The sequence below is a fragment of the Cydia amplana genome, chromosome 17 (assembly GCF_948474715.1).
Source record: "Cydia amplana chromosome 17, ilCydAmpl1.1, whole genome shotgun sequence".
In the NCBI taxonomy this organism is placed as follows: domain Eukaryota; kingdom Metazoa; phylum Arthropoda; class Insecta; order Lepidoptera; family Tortricidae; genus Cydia; species Cydia amplana.
In genome coordinates, this window is record NC_086085.1 from 3528195 (window position 1) to 3543301 (window position 15107).

A 15107-nucleotide genomic window follows, 5' to 3' on the forward strand; every position below is an offset into this window, starting at 1 on the left:
TTATATACAGTACGGTGGTGTATAAGACGCATGACCCGTGAGTCCTCAATTTGCAATTTGCAAACTCTAAATTGCTTTTTTAAATAAGAACTCTCACTATTCCTTTGGAGAATGGCTTAAAAATAAGACAAAATTTATAGTAAATTTTTAATATTAGTTCTCTTATAAATAAAACAAATACATTAAAACCAATTAACATTTTAATTAAACTTTAATTAAAACATTACGATCTAATAAAGTAAAATACATGTTCCCGTAACTAAAATAACCTAACACACAGTTAAAACAGTGCAAAACGTCTACAACACTAAGTATGGTAGAAGATAGAATTTACAAAATCATTTCTTTTAGTATGCTAAGTGGAATTTTCCATATGTACAAACTCCTGTCCTTGTATCCGGCGATGATCTGCAAAAAATAAACATTATTTATTCCTTTTAGCAGTAGTCACCTGCAATAATATGTTACACAACGAAGGCCGCAAAAATATCTGACACGATCTTATTTGTAGACCCATAAGAGCGTATCACATATTTTTGCGGCCTTCGAAGGGTAACATATTATTGCAGGTGACTGTACCAAGCTAAAGAAGGACGATTTTTCGTACAGTGCTGACACGCCCATGATGCCAGCGGCCAATGTCACGACATCTAGCATCGAGTAGCGGAATTATCAGTATTGCTACTTGACAATAGATGTAGCAGTACTGATAATTCCGCTACTCGATGCTAGATGTAGACACTGAAAATAATAGTCTTTTTGGTACCAAAACTGATGTACGGAGTGAGAAATCTATGTATTTTTTTCTCTACGGTGTAAGACTGTCCTATTAATCACAGAATAAGTAATAGTATTATCATACAGAACGGCCACGCACCGACTCGCATTACCTCGCCCCGCGACTGGCCGCGACATGAATCTGGCGTCCTCTCAGTAAAGCGACTTACCCACACATACACAATGACGCGTGTACAGACGTGCAGCGCACACATATAAACGCAAATGATTTTTGATGTATGGCGTGGGCGGGTCCGCCCTGTGCTATAATATTTATTTATTATATATATTGATTGTCCTAAATCAATGATTCACTCCAAGATCATTGTTTTTACAACTTGAAAGAATTTTGGAATTATAAAAACATGATGACATGAAAAATGTATTGATTTTTAATTATTTGTTTTCTTATTATTTGGCATAATTTTAACTTGACATTATTCATAAATTAATGTAAATGTATTGTGTATAAGTGTATATAGCTAATTAATGTACTTTGTAAATACCTATATGAATGTTGTAGAATGTAGTTTTAAGAATAATTTGCATGCTGTCATGAGATAGCGGATCAAGGTGGATTACTAACCTAACTTTAAGACCTGGAAGTAACCCTTTTACTGCAAATAAATATGAATATATGAATACGGTCGCCAACATGGACGCCAGGGCTGACCTTGGTGCCGACGACGGCGAGCGACAGCAGCATGAGGCCGGGGCCGCGCAGCTGCGCGAGCGGGCGCGCGCCGCCCTGCCGGTACACGTACACGCAGCCGTCGTAGCAGCCCCCCCGTTGCGCGCAGGCACACGGCGCCCTTGCCGCAGTGCGACCCGCTCTACACATTATAATGATTATGGTCGCCAACATGGACCCCAGGGCTGACCTTGGTGCCGACGACGGCGAGCGACAGCAGCATGAGGCCGGGGCCGCGCAGCTGCGCGAGCGGGCGCGCGCCGCCCTGCCGGTACACGTACACGCAGCCGTCGTAGCAGCCCCCCCGTTGCGCGCAGGCACACGGCGCCCTTGCCGCCCGAGTGCGACCCGCTCTACACATTATAATGATTACGGTCGCCAACATGGACGCTAGGGCTGACCTTGGTGCCGACGACGGCGAGCGACAGCAGCATGAGGCCGGGGCCGCGCAGCTGCGCGAGCGGGCGCGCGCCGCCCTGCCGGTACACGTACACGCAGCCGTCGTAGCAGCCCCCCCGTTGCGCGCAGGCACACGGCGCCCTTGCCGCAGTGCGACCCGCTCTACACATTATAATGATTATGGTCGCCAACATGGACCCCAGGGCTGACCTTGGTGCCGACGACGGCGAGCGACAGCAGCATGAGGCCGGGGCCGCGCAGCTGCGCGAGCGGGCGCGCGCCGCCCTGCCGGTACACGTACACGCAGCCGTCGTAGCAGCCCCCCCGTTGCGCGCAGGCACACGGCGCCCTTGCCGCCCGAGTGCGACCCGCTCTACACATTATAATGATTACGGTCGCCAACATGGACGCTAGGGCTGACCTTGGTGCCGACGACGGCGAGCGACAGCAGCATGAGGCCGGGGCCGCGCAGCTGCGCGAGCGGGCGCGCGCCGCCCTGCCGGTACACGTACACGCAGCCGTCGTAGCAGCCCCCCCGTCGCGCGCAGGCACACGGCGCCCTTACCGCCCGAGTGCGACCCGCTCTACACATTATAATGATTACGGTCGCCAACATGGACGCTAGGGCTGACCTTGGTGCCGACGACGGCGAGCGACAGCAGCATGAGGCCGGGGCCGCGCAGCTGCGCGAGCGGGCGCGCGCCGCCCTGCCGGTACACGTACACGCAGCCGTCGTAGCAGCCCCCCCGTTGCGCGCAGGCACACGGCGCCCTTGCCGCAGTGCGACCCGCTCTACACATTATAATGATTATGGTCGCCAACATGGACGCTAGGGCTGACCTTGGTGCCGACGACGGCGAGCGACAGCAGCATGAGGCCGGGGCCGCGCAGCTGCGCGAGCGGGCGCGCGCCGCCCTGCCGGTACACGTACACGCAGCCGTCGTAGCAGCCCCCCCGTTGCGCGCAGGCACACGGCGCCCTTGCCGCAGTGCGACCCGCTCTACACATTATAATGATTATGGTCGCCAACATGGACGCTAGGGCTGACCTTGGTGCCGACGACGGCGAGCGACAGCAGCATGAGGCCGGGGCCGCGCAGCTGCGCGAGCGGGCGCGCGCCGCCCTGCCGGTACACGTACACGCAGCCGTCGTAGCAGCCCCCCCGTTGCGCGCAGGCACACGGCGCCCTTGCCGCAGTGCGACCCGCTCTACACATTATAATGATTATGGTCGCCAACATGGACGCTAGGGCTGACCTTGGTGCCGACGACGGCGAGCGACAGCAGCATGAGGCCGGGGCCGCGCAGCTGCGCGAGCGGGCGCGCGCCGCCCTGCCGGTACACGTACACGCAGCCGTCGTAGCAGCCCGCAAATAGCAGCCCCCCCGTCGCGCGCAGGCACACGGCGCCCTTGCCGCCCGAGTGCGTGCCGCAGTGCGACCCGCTCTACACATTATAACATAAATAAATAAATATTGGGGGGGGGGGAAGCGCTGGTGGCCTAGCGGTAAGAGCGTGCGACTTGCAAACCGGAGGTCGCGGGTTCGAACCCCGGCTCGTACCAATGAGTTTTTCGGAATTTATGTACGTAATATCATTTGATATTTACCAGTCGCTTTTCGGTGAAGGAAAACATCGTGAGGAAACCGGACTAATCCCAATACGGGCCTAGTTTACCCTCTGGGTTGGAAGGTCAGATGGCAGTCGCTTTCGTAAAAACTAGTGCCCACGCCAATTACTGGGATTAGTTGCCAAGCGGACCCCAGGCTCCCATGAGCCGTGGCAAAATGCCGGGACAACGCGAGGAAGAAGAAATAAATATTGGGGGACATCTTACACAGATCAACCTAGCCCCAAACTAAGCAAAGCTTGTACTATGGGTACTAAGCGACGATATACATACTTATATAGATAAATACATACTTATATACATAGAAAACATCCATGACTCCGGAACAAATATTAGTGTTTATCACACAAATAAATGCCCTTACCGGGATTCGAACCCAGGACCATCGGCTTACAATTATTTAGTATAGTTTGTCAAACTGTCTCGTTTCAATTCAAACATAGACATAGAGAATCATACTATCTTTGTCTTACACTAGTACTAGTAGGCTTGGACACGTAACTTTATAAAATTATAACACCTCTATGTAAAACCCTTTTTATGTGCAAATATATGATTATGACTAGCGCCCGAATAGTATTTTTTTGTTCTTATTTACTGACAATTTGGTTTGCCCAATCAAACTATACCTATATATACTCTGGCAAACCCGCTTTCTCAGTAGAAAAAGGTGAGAAATTCAAATTTTCTATGGAAGACGACCCTTCGCGCCTGCATTTTTTTAATTAACCCATTTTTTCTTCTGCCGAACTATAACACAGTTGTATATAGCTTCGCTTATACAGTTAAAATGAAACTGATAAAGCAAGAATGCATCGCGGTCCTATCGCTATATACGATGTAGTTAAAATAAAACAGCATTCTTAGTGCTATATGCGCTTCGCTACGTATATAGAGCGTGCGTGAACTGTAGAAGGCAGCACCGAAGCCCCCTATTCATTGGTGCGAAGCATTATATCAAGTTTCCATTTTTAGATCTAAGCCACTAGACGACAGCCCAAAATAGAGCCAGCGTGAAATGTAGGGGGCAGCACGTGCTTAGAAGCATCAATTGTTTTCGCTTTCGATTCGGGTCTCTATCCTCCTAAAACACTGCGTACAAATTTTTGTACATATTCCAAAAATTATTTTTAACTTTCATTAAGTAACTAAGGCCCAGTTGCACCATTCCACTAACCCGGGGTTAAGTGGTTAAACCGTTAACCTAGTGTCAAATTGTACTGGTAACCATGGTAACCCGGTTACTCGGTTACACCTGACCGAGTAACCGGGTTAGTGGAATGGAGGTTGGCCTAAGGGTTCCAAATTCAAAAACAAAACAAATGCTTCTGGGTCTCAGAAGGCTATTGTATAGGTAGTTATTTGTACAACAAGAGATCAAAGTTTGATATTTCTTCGAGTGCTTATTTTGAGTCCCGTGCAAGCGAAAGATTCTATAATTTAGAATCTTGAGCGTAGTAAGGGACTCAAAAGCGCACGAGATGTAAATAACTTTGATCTCGTGTAGTTCACAAAACTTTTCACCTCAGCAGTGAGAACATATTAGAGAACCCGAAAAATGTATTCCTTCTTCATCACTTACCTATTCACTCATGTTTTCTTAAGATATACCAACAATTAAGTTTTCACCTCAGCAGCTCGAACAAGGGTACTTTGCTACTTAAAAGCAGTGAGCAAAATGCGATTTTGTTCACTGTTTTTAAGTAGCAAAGTACCCTTGTTCGAGCTGCTGAGGTGAAAAACATATTGTAACTTTGAATAAGACCTTTCTAGTCTACACTAGTACTCACATTGTAATCGAACACGTGTATCTGGTGGCTGGAGGTGCCGCAGTAGACCTTACCCTCCTCGAACACGAGCGTGTAGACCGTCATGCGTGGACCCTCGAGGGTCCGCATGAGGAGACCTGTTTGCGCGTCCTTGATTGTCACGTTTTCGGACCGCGCTGCCACTAGCAACACCTAAAAAAAGAATATGTATATTTTGTTTAGCTCTGAGACTTCAAAGTTTATTACTCTAGAGCTTTTAAGGGAAAAGTGATCTAGTGAAATACTGTATTGTACAGTCAGCAGCAATAGTTGCTAAGCGGGCGAGCCGTTCAAAGTGATCTTGACGCGAGTTTATTGTTAAGAGAATAAGAGCGCGTCAAGGTAATTTTGAACACCTCGCCCGCTTAGCAACTTCTGCTGCTGACTGTATTAACCCTTTATAGGGCGCACTTAGATATTATATGGCAAAAAGGACCACCTTATACCCAGGGACCGAATATCGGTATGTTTTTCATACAAATGAACCAGTATTCCATTTCGGTATCTCAGTTGTTTATGTATATTTCTGCATTTAATTTATTTTAGCTAAATTGATCAATCATTATCCTTACCTAAATACTATTCTAGAATATCAAAGAAATATCGAAGATGCCATGTAATAACTTATAACATCATTTTTTGTATTTTTTAGGACTTTAAAGTGAGGCTTGAATCGTGTATATGTTTAAATCTTCACCATTAACGGGTTAAAATAAGTAGAGATAAAAGATAGTTTATTCAAGTAGGCATAATTACAATGCGCTTATGACATGACAGTACATAACATACTTAGATATAAAAACACGTAAAATGTATAGTAAGGTGAAATACCTACCAATAAAATCTGTATTCTGTAATATACCTTAAAATATAAGTACAAAATAAGTAATATTTGAGTAGCGTCGGGGGTTAAACTAGGCAATGTTATTATTTACTGTCTTCTTCCATTGTGAGCCGAATCTATTTAGCACACAGACAATCCAACCTCTAGACATAGCATAGTCGCGCTACCCCCTCTGCCACACATACGGTAGCGTTACTCCATCTTCGAGTCAATCCCGTGCCGTGATTGGTCCGTGTCTTTGAACGGACCAATCACGGCACGGGATTCGCTCACCTCGTCCCCCCGCACCCCCGTATTTTTGGCAGCATCGGTTTCATGAAGAAATTGGCCTAAGCTCAGTCTAGAGGTTGGATTGTCAGTGATCTACCATCTTACCTTCCGAGGTCCCTCCTTCAGGGCACGAAGGGCCAGAATCGACTGCTCCGAGAACTTCATAGTACTCCGCGGTATTAGCATGTTGTTCTGAAACGAGGAAACAGTTTTAGGACACTTACAAATCTGTTTACTAAAAACTTAGGTCAGGCGTGGCTCACTCCGCGATTTCGTCGCGTCGCTACAAGTACATGCGGCCCGCACCAATGTTGGTGTCTAGCCATAGTAGTTGCCGCGCGCCGCTACGGAACGGACGCCTGCTCGCGGTTGCGCCACCTAGCGGTCATATCTATCGTAATAGACGCGTTTTGTTAGAGTGAATCTTCTTATTCTGTGCTTAGGCTTTAGGCTTTTATAAGCTTTGGTTTCATTACACCTTAATTTCATTTTACAACAAGGGCATAAAGCAACCTATTTCATGCGAGGCAATATAGGTCGAGGATAAAATGAGGCATTTATGCCCGATTTGGCCGAAAATCGTACTCGGTCCGGTCGGAGGCGCGCCGGTCGCCAGCTGCAGCAGTGGCAGTCAATAAGAGTCGTAATAGATAATTTTACTTTATGCTCTAGAGCATAAAAAGCAACTTTGCGCCGCTTACACGTGGCTTAAACCACAGAATAAATAATAGTACTAAGTACAGAAGACTCACTCTCTAACAAAACGCGTCTGTTACGATCAGCACAGATATGGCCGCTAGGTGGCGACAGCGCCACGCGCGGCTTATGGCTTTCCCCAAAATTGGGGCCGGAACGGATGTACTTTTAGCTACCTGTAGCAAAGCGACGAAATCGCGGAGTGAGACACGCCTGCTTAAACCTCAATTTTACGAGAATGAGAAGTGAAAATGTATTTATCTGAACACCTTGCATTCATACTGCGTGACGAAACCCGTTCTGGTGCCCACGTATACGGTGTCCCACGCGCGGTCCATGGTCTGGATGGGGCTCAGCACGTTGCATTCCGGACCCTTCTCCAACCCAGTCTGAAAAAAATATATCGTGACTACATTTTCTCATACATATGACATAAACATTAATTATCTTAGAGGATATAATCAAACGGAGACGCCATGTCTGTAATTTTCTGTACAAAACAGTCTGCCGATTTTTGCGGGGGAGGGGAACGTCAAATGTATGCGTAACGTAAAAATAGCCATGTCAGATAAACGTCAGTCCATACATTGTGTATGACCGTTGGCCGCCTATTTTCGACAGAGGGGAAAGCCTGTTAATGGCTACTCCGTTTAGTTGTATCCTCCAAGTTAATTATAACCATGACTAATGATATATTTTAATTTTATTTGAATTATATTTTATTGGATTTTAAATTTAAATGTATAATGTACTTAATAATAATTGTAACTGTAATTTATTTATTTTATAAAGGTAACATATGCAAGACTAAATTATATTTTAGTTCTCTTTGACATTTGTATGCCAACCGGTAAAACAAAGCGCTCAAATGTAACCTAAGACCCATGTATACCTATGTTTTACAAATAAAGCATTCTGATTCTGATTTTGATTCTGCTCTTTTTTTATAGAAAAACTAAAAGACAAAATAAAATGTAATTATGTGCCAAAATGTAAAGTTAAACAATTCGCCTTTCTGCCGAGTGCACATAAATAGGTCACATGCGTTAATGATACAAGATTTTACAAGCTTAGCAATTTGCAATTCTTCGGAATGCTAAGTTGCATCAGTATAAAAAAATAATGGTGTCAATTTCCGGTGATTCCGCGGTCGATTATTTACACCGCTGGCTTGCATGACATATCAATTTCACAATCTTGCTATGTATATTTGCCAATCGCTTTTCGGTGAAGGAAAACATCGTGAGGCAACCGGACTAATCCCTATAAGGCCTAGTTTACCCTATGGGTTGTAAGGTCAGATGGCAGTAGCTTTCGTAAAAACTAGCGCCTACGTCAATTCTTGGGATTAGTTGCCAAGCGAACCCCAGGCTATAAGCCGTGGCAAAATGCCGAGACAACGAAAGGAAGATAGTGATTAAGCTAATGGGGTTGGCAACTGTCAAAGGTTTGTATAGATGGCGCCATCATAGCCTGCCCCTTTTTCTATGAGATTTGGCTTAAAGGGCTGGCATCCAGGACATCCAAGTGCGAGTCGGACTCGCGCACGGAGGGTTCCGCACCATCAACAAAAAATAGAGCAAAACAAGCAAAAAAACGGTCACCCATCCAAGTACTGACCCTGCCCGACGTTGCTTAACTTCGGTCAAAAATCACGTTTGTTGTATAGGAGCCCCACTTAAATCTTTATTTTATTCTGTTTTTAGTATTTGTTGTTATAGCGGCAACAGAAATACATCATCTGTGAAAATTTCAACTGTCTAGCTATCACGGTTCGTGAGATACAGCCTGGTGACAGACGGACGGACGGACGGACGGACGGACGGACAGCGGAGTCTTAGTAATAGGGTCCCGTTTTTACCCTTTGGGTACGGAACCCTAAAAAAACAAAAAATTTACACAATTCTAGGGATTGACAGGGCAAGCTATGATGGCGCCATAACCCCATTGCGAGGTCTACACCTCATAGAGCCACTAGTATTTAAAGTACCTCTAAATCATAGTATCGTATCCTCGAGTCCAGAGAGCCCGTGTACACAGTGGTCCCGTACTTCTCCTTGACGATGATCAGGCAGGTGACCGCCAAGTTTGACCCTCGTAATGTGGTCAACAGTTGACCGTCGCTGTTGAAATGGTACACGTTGCCGTCTAGGCATGCTGCCACGAAGTTGTTGTCTATAGCCTGAAAAAATTAGAAACTCTAGCTTTCTTTTTTTAACACATTCATTGCCACCGACCAAGACATCCGCGCCAGGCCACAAAAATTTCGTCATATAAAGCTGTAGTACCACGATCCCGACTAATGGTTGTCCGGCCTGGGAACTAAATCATAAAAAAATACCCGATAGTCGGGTTTCGGCACTGAATGTGTTAAATAAAAAAAAAACGATAAAAGTCACGTGGGAAATAGACAATAAATTGTTTTTTTTTCCATGTCAATATCCGGGGAGGAAAATGGGTCCCCATGGGTCCTAAACAAGTATCGATTGGCGTTTTCGATCAACAATTGTCATATTGGCTAAGCACCCAATTCTGGGCGGCCCTATAGACTTCAAAATACAGAGATTTTTTATTCAGTAATAGTGCACATACCTCTATTGCCAGCACAGCATCAGCATTTCCAGTGACCGTGATTGATTCTCGCTTCAGAGACTCATCTGATGAGTAGTCAAACATCTTACACTCATCCTCACACTGCCCCTCTACCACCACCACATCATCTGACGACTGACTGTTATCCACAATTATGTCATCACCTATCGATACTCTCTCTGTCTCCTTCTCTCCTGACTTGACTTCACAATTGTCCCCGATAACTATATCTTCGGATACATCTAACATGTCTAACATGTCAGTAGGATCTACTGTCTGTTCTACTACATCTGGTACTTCTATTACTACTTTTTGAGGTTCAGGCTCTTTTACTTTTTCATCTTTTACTACAGGCTCTTTTGGCGGTTTAAGCTCATTTACTTTTTCATCTTTTACTACAGGCTCTTTTGGCGGTTCATCTGATTTCTTAGAACTAGGCAGGTACTTGCTGAAGTCTTCTCTAGTTAAAACTACTTGGCATTCTTTTAATATGTAATCAGAGAGATTGACAGCAAGCTTGGTAGATTTAGTTTTTTTTGGAGGCTGTTTTTTAGCTTTAGATTTTTGTGCCTTTTTAGATTTGCTTTTCTTTGTGACTGGGGCTTCCCCTGGATCTTCAAAATCGTCCAGGGATATGATATCTTCTAAAGGCCGGTCATCAGTAATAATCTGCTCTATTAATGATATGTTGGGAGCAGCTGATTTCTTATTGGTTTTATTGCGAACAGTTGGACTCTGAGAGCTTTTCTGTTGCCTCTCTAACGCAGCACGACGTTGACTGCGTTTACTCTTTTTAGGGGATTCAATGGGTATATCCTGCACACTCTCAAAAGCAATTTGTTCCAATTCCTCCACTGGGATACTGGTAAAATTATCCACTATGACGTCTTCGGATAAGCCGTCGTCATTAGTATCATCATCCTTATCTTCATTAGGAGTAACATTTAATACAGTCATACCCAAATTCTGCATAGCATTAGAACATGATTCTCTTGTCTCAATAGAATTGTACAGTTTAAACTTCTCTTGTAGTAATACTTGTATTTCGAGATCAATTTCTTTCATCCTTTCAAAAGTGTCACTGGATTTAATACGCGACTTTCCGAAAGCAACAGAATCAGTTTGAATAGCTCTTGTTGTAAATCTTTTAACTTCTGTTTGACATAGTCTTGATACTGAGCTTTTAGACAAAGTTGTCTGTGTTTCTTTATTACGTGATTTATGAATCATTTGTGTCCCCACACTTCGTTTGGTCACCTTGGTGGATTGTGGTGTATTTTTGTCAATATTATCTTCTTTTTTAGAAACTGTTGCTATTGCTGTATTTCTACGTGCTTGGTGCACATTGGATACTTTAACTGGATGAGTCACAAACATATCTATTGTTTTAAGCTTATTCTTACTATCCGTTTTGGGTTGTGCTTCACTAGAACTATTATTGCTATCTATAGGGCTAACAATGGAATGACTGTTTGAGGAACGTTTCCTCTTATCTCCACTATCTTTCTTTTTAGGTGTTTCTTTCCTCTTAACATATTTATCTGAATAAGCTTTATCACTGGATTCGACAGTTTTACCCTCTTTTGGTAACTCTTTTCCACTTTCGTCCTTAGAGAAAAATAAATTGAATATGGACTTAGCCGTATCACATTTCTTTTCTGTGGACTTTGAACCACAATCATTTACATTTATGATAATATTTTTATTTAATATCTGTTTATTGGCTTCAGGACTGACGTCACTCTTTTTGCGCTTTTCTTTTCGATGAGAAGGTTTTTGATCAATGGATCTTTTTCGAGAATTTGGTGCAATAGTAGACTTGACTGTATTCGAGTTTTCTGACTTTAAGCTTTCTTGGCTGTCCGTCAGCTCTGGATTGTTTTCGTGCTTTATATTCTCAGTATTCAATTCTTGATTATCATCTTTGCCTTGATTAGTGTCATGAATGGATACATGACTATCTTCTTTTTTTATCTCACTTTTTGAATGTCTTGTTCTATGACTCCTCCGAGCTTTATTAGTGGAAGAAGACAATTTTAAGGGAGATTTCGCAATATTCAGTAACTGGTTATCAATTTCCTTTTTTATAGAAACTGGATCTATTTCTGGGCTAAGCAAAACTTCCTTTTTGATAGGTTTGTTTGGCGAAACATCTTTAACAGAGCTTATTGGTTCTATTTTCGTTTCATTATTGTTCTTGACAAGGTTATTCTCATTAGCAGCCATGTATTGTTTGTCCAATTCCTCTTCAATAAAATTGTGGTCAACAGCAACATGATACTGCTTGTCTAAGTCTGCAAAAGGATCTTCTTCTTCAGAGAGCTGCTCTACGTTTGTATCAAACACTGGTGGTGGAGTCACAAGCTTACGTCTTGCATCATTAAACCTATTCCGTTCTTCATCAATGCTGCGTCTCATTTGGTGGCGACTTTCAGCACTTTCCTTCTTGAGCTGGCTGTAGTCACAACTCTTTCTAGCAGCTCTTCTTTCAAATAATTTATCAGGCTGGTCATAGTTGTACTGCTCATTTTGCTCACACCCTCTTGGACTTTCTGGAGTGTCTTGTTCAGGAAAGTTGGTTGGTGAAAACTGCCTGTCTTCATAGTAAGAGTGGTTTTCTTCTTCGGGGTAGTTTGGCAGTACATCTTTACTGAAATCTGTGTTATCATATGCATAGTTATTAGGATAGTCTGTATCGGTAGCCAATTCTTCCGATAGGTAGTAATTAGGATCTTCGTCTCCTCTTTCAAATCTCTGATCAAATTCGTCTAATTGCAGAACTTTGTTTAACTCAGCCATTACCAGCGGCTTGATATCTTCAAGCAAAACTGTATCTTGAGGTTCTAGGATACACTGCATTTGTTTCAAAAATGTATCTTCATAAATAGTGTTGTTGTCATCATGTATAAACTCTGTACTTGAGCTACATAGTGACTTCTCTGCAACAGACCTCAAATGTCTGTCCAAGCTGTTTTGAGACTCTGTTATAAGACTGCTAATGGCATATTCAAACTTAGAAGATGAATTTGGATTGTCCATCAGCTTATTAAGTTTTTCCTTGTCCATTTTGAATAACTGGTGAACAATTTTGTTTTTAATTTTATCACAATTAGACTGTGTGTTCTGTCTTCGTCTCTGTATCCTCTTTCTGGTCGGAGGTGTCTCTGGTTCACTTTGGTATAAGGTGGTTGACGCTGCCTCGGAATCTGCCCTCGGGTTCTGATCCGTAGAAGGATCTGTATTATTATGAGATTCATTCCGATTTAATAGCCTTCTTCTGACAATATCTACAGTGTCATCAACAGAGCGGCTGAATGAATTCGAGTTGTCTATAGCCGAGGCTACATTTGTTCCGTAATGGTCAGATGACGGTGGTCTATGGCTTGTAAAATTGGGAATAATGTTCCCATCTACATTCTCATGGTATTGGCTTGGTCGTCTATGAACTCTGTCTTCGAAACTAGCCCTCCTGTCTTCAGTTGGAGGGTGCACCCACGGTGAAATAGGATGTGGGCCATAAGGTTTTGGAGTATGAGGCGAATTAAAGGTTTGCCTATGGTCTATATCCCCCATACTATTAATGCGGCTGTGGTCATTTTTTCTGCTCTCACAGTAACTGACTAAATTTTTGTAATTATCGCTGGTGTCATCATTTCTTAAATGGGGTTGATAGTTATACCGGTCGGAGGGACCTGGAAATCGAGGCCGATTATCGTGAGGTCCAAATGATCTACGATCAACTCCTCGCATTCGGTGGTTTGGTCCCATGTGAGGATTGTAATGTTGTCCTCCTCTGTTCATTCTTGGCCCTCCATATCTTTAAACAAGAAATTACAAGTTTATAATTTCAAACTAATTACTAACTACAAGCTTAACCAGTAATTTATTACAATAAGATGAAGGCAGAATAACGTAAGTAAATAAAAAAACTTAGGGCACGTTTTAGGCGCGCAATATGATGCAATCGAATTATTTACTGCTTAGTGTTTATTTTGACTTACTTGGCGGGTAGGTCCAGTAGAGGGTATTGTTGGGGAGGTCCATGCCGAGGAACACCGCCTCCGCGAGGCCAAAAATGTCTTGGATTTTCATTCCGCCATCCACCGATGCCAGAATGACCTCGCCTCATTTTGCGGTTTTACCACATATTCGGACCACAAAAATGAGAAATAAAACTAATATTTATAGAGAAACGTAATAATAGCGTCGAAACTTAGATAAAACTCGTGAATAAACAAGTAATCCCGCTTAAATAATAAAAATACAGAGCAAACGTTTCCGTCAATCCGTATCTACCAAGCAATTTTTTTTTTATTGTTGATAATTTGACACTTATCAATGTTGCCATTGAATCGAATGTTTTTCTCGCAATCGATTTAGAATCGAGTAGTTTATCAGTCGTTTAATAAAATGTTGGCCAGACCGCCATAAAATCAAAGAAGAAGAAGAAGAAGTTTAATAAAATGCTACGCGCATAGAAGGTAGCAAACGTGTCAAACCATGAATCTAGTATTTTAACTGGATCAGGCATGAGGGGTGGGGGGAAATGACCGAACGGGATAGTCTTATGTATCTTTCAGTGGGAGTAGCCGCGAAAGCGCTATTATTGTTTGTCCTTGTCACAGTCTCACATTTTATTTTATTTCTCACCATAAATTAGTATGGATTATGGTGGGCAACAAATAAATTCGACCAATCATAGTGTCGCATTGCCTATGTTTTGTCCCTCACGGACGCAAGCATAGGTATACCACATCTATCATATCCTACCATCTATGTGTCAAACCAAATTTGTCAGTAAATAAGAACAAAAAAACTATATTCATCCTTTTCTTTTGGGTGCTAGTACTAGTGTAAGACAAAGATGGTATGATTCTCTCTGTCAGTTTGAAATGAGACAGTCCTTTGACAAACGCATCAGGCATTGATCAAATGATCAAGCCAAGTTGTTTCAGTGCATTACACTACTTTCGCAAACCTCATACGTCCATCTCATTCCACTGCATACGTGTGTTCTGCACAGGTTTCCCGTAATGGACCTTTACCAAAGGCCAATACATCCATACTTGCGAACGGGCCCGATTCATATGCAAAAATATTAATTGTATTTTTTACATGCCATATTATATTCATAAAGATGAGAAAAAGAAGAGAAACGGAAAACGACTCTTGGTCAGGCTCCGATAATGCCCCGATAGATATGAGCGCCGATAGGCATATAGCCGGCGGCGGCGCGCCGGTCAAAATTGGTCGGCGGCGGCGGCGAATCGGCGGCGTGGCCTTGAAACACCTTCGATTAATGAAAAAAGAATTCAAACCAAAATTTTACCGAAAAAACATGTATTTGCTGTAAGAAAGTTATGAAATAAATGCATTTTTTATTTTCAAGGATAATTTATTG

The 15107-nt window shown here is 43.2% G+C and overlaps 1 protein-coding gene across 1 annotated transcript; it reads right to left on the bottom strand.

The window, feature by feature from the left end:
• Window positions 1–133: 133 nt before the first annotated feature.
• Window positions 134–13995, bottom strand: LOC134655651 (uncharacterized). Its single transcript, XM_063511086.1, has 9 exons — window positions 13708–13995; window positions 10106–13523; window positions 9707–10060; window positions 9105–9296; window positions 7384–7503; window positions 6524–6610; window positions 5287–5457; window positions 3124–3312; window positions 134–408 (listed from the first exon to the last, which is right to left on the bottom strand). The coding sequence occupies exons 1-9, from the start codon at window positions 13833–13835 to the stop codon at window positions 331–333; spliced, it is 4737 nt and encodes a 1578-aa protein (XP_063367156.1). The 5' UTR covers window positions 13836–13995; the 3' UTR covers window positions 134–330.
• Between the last annotated feature and the right edge of the window lie 1112 nt (window positions 13996–15107).

Coding starts and splice junctions, on each gene's coding strand:
- LOC134655651 (XM_063511086.1), bottom strand. CDS start 13,835: ATGAGGCGAGGTCATTCTGGCATCGGTGGATGGCGGAATGAAAATCCA. Junction 13,524..13,707: donor CTACTGGACCTACCCGCCAA/GTAAGTCAAAAT, acceptor TCTTGTTTAAAG/ATATGGAGGGCCAAGAATGA. Junction 10,061..10,105: donor ATGAACCGCCAAAAGAGCCT/GTAGTAAAAGAT, acceptor CCGCCAAAAGAG/CCTGTAGTAAAAGATGAAAA.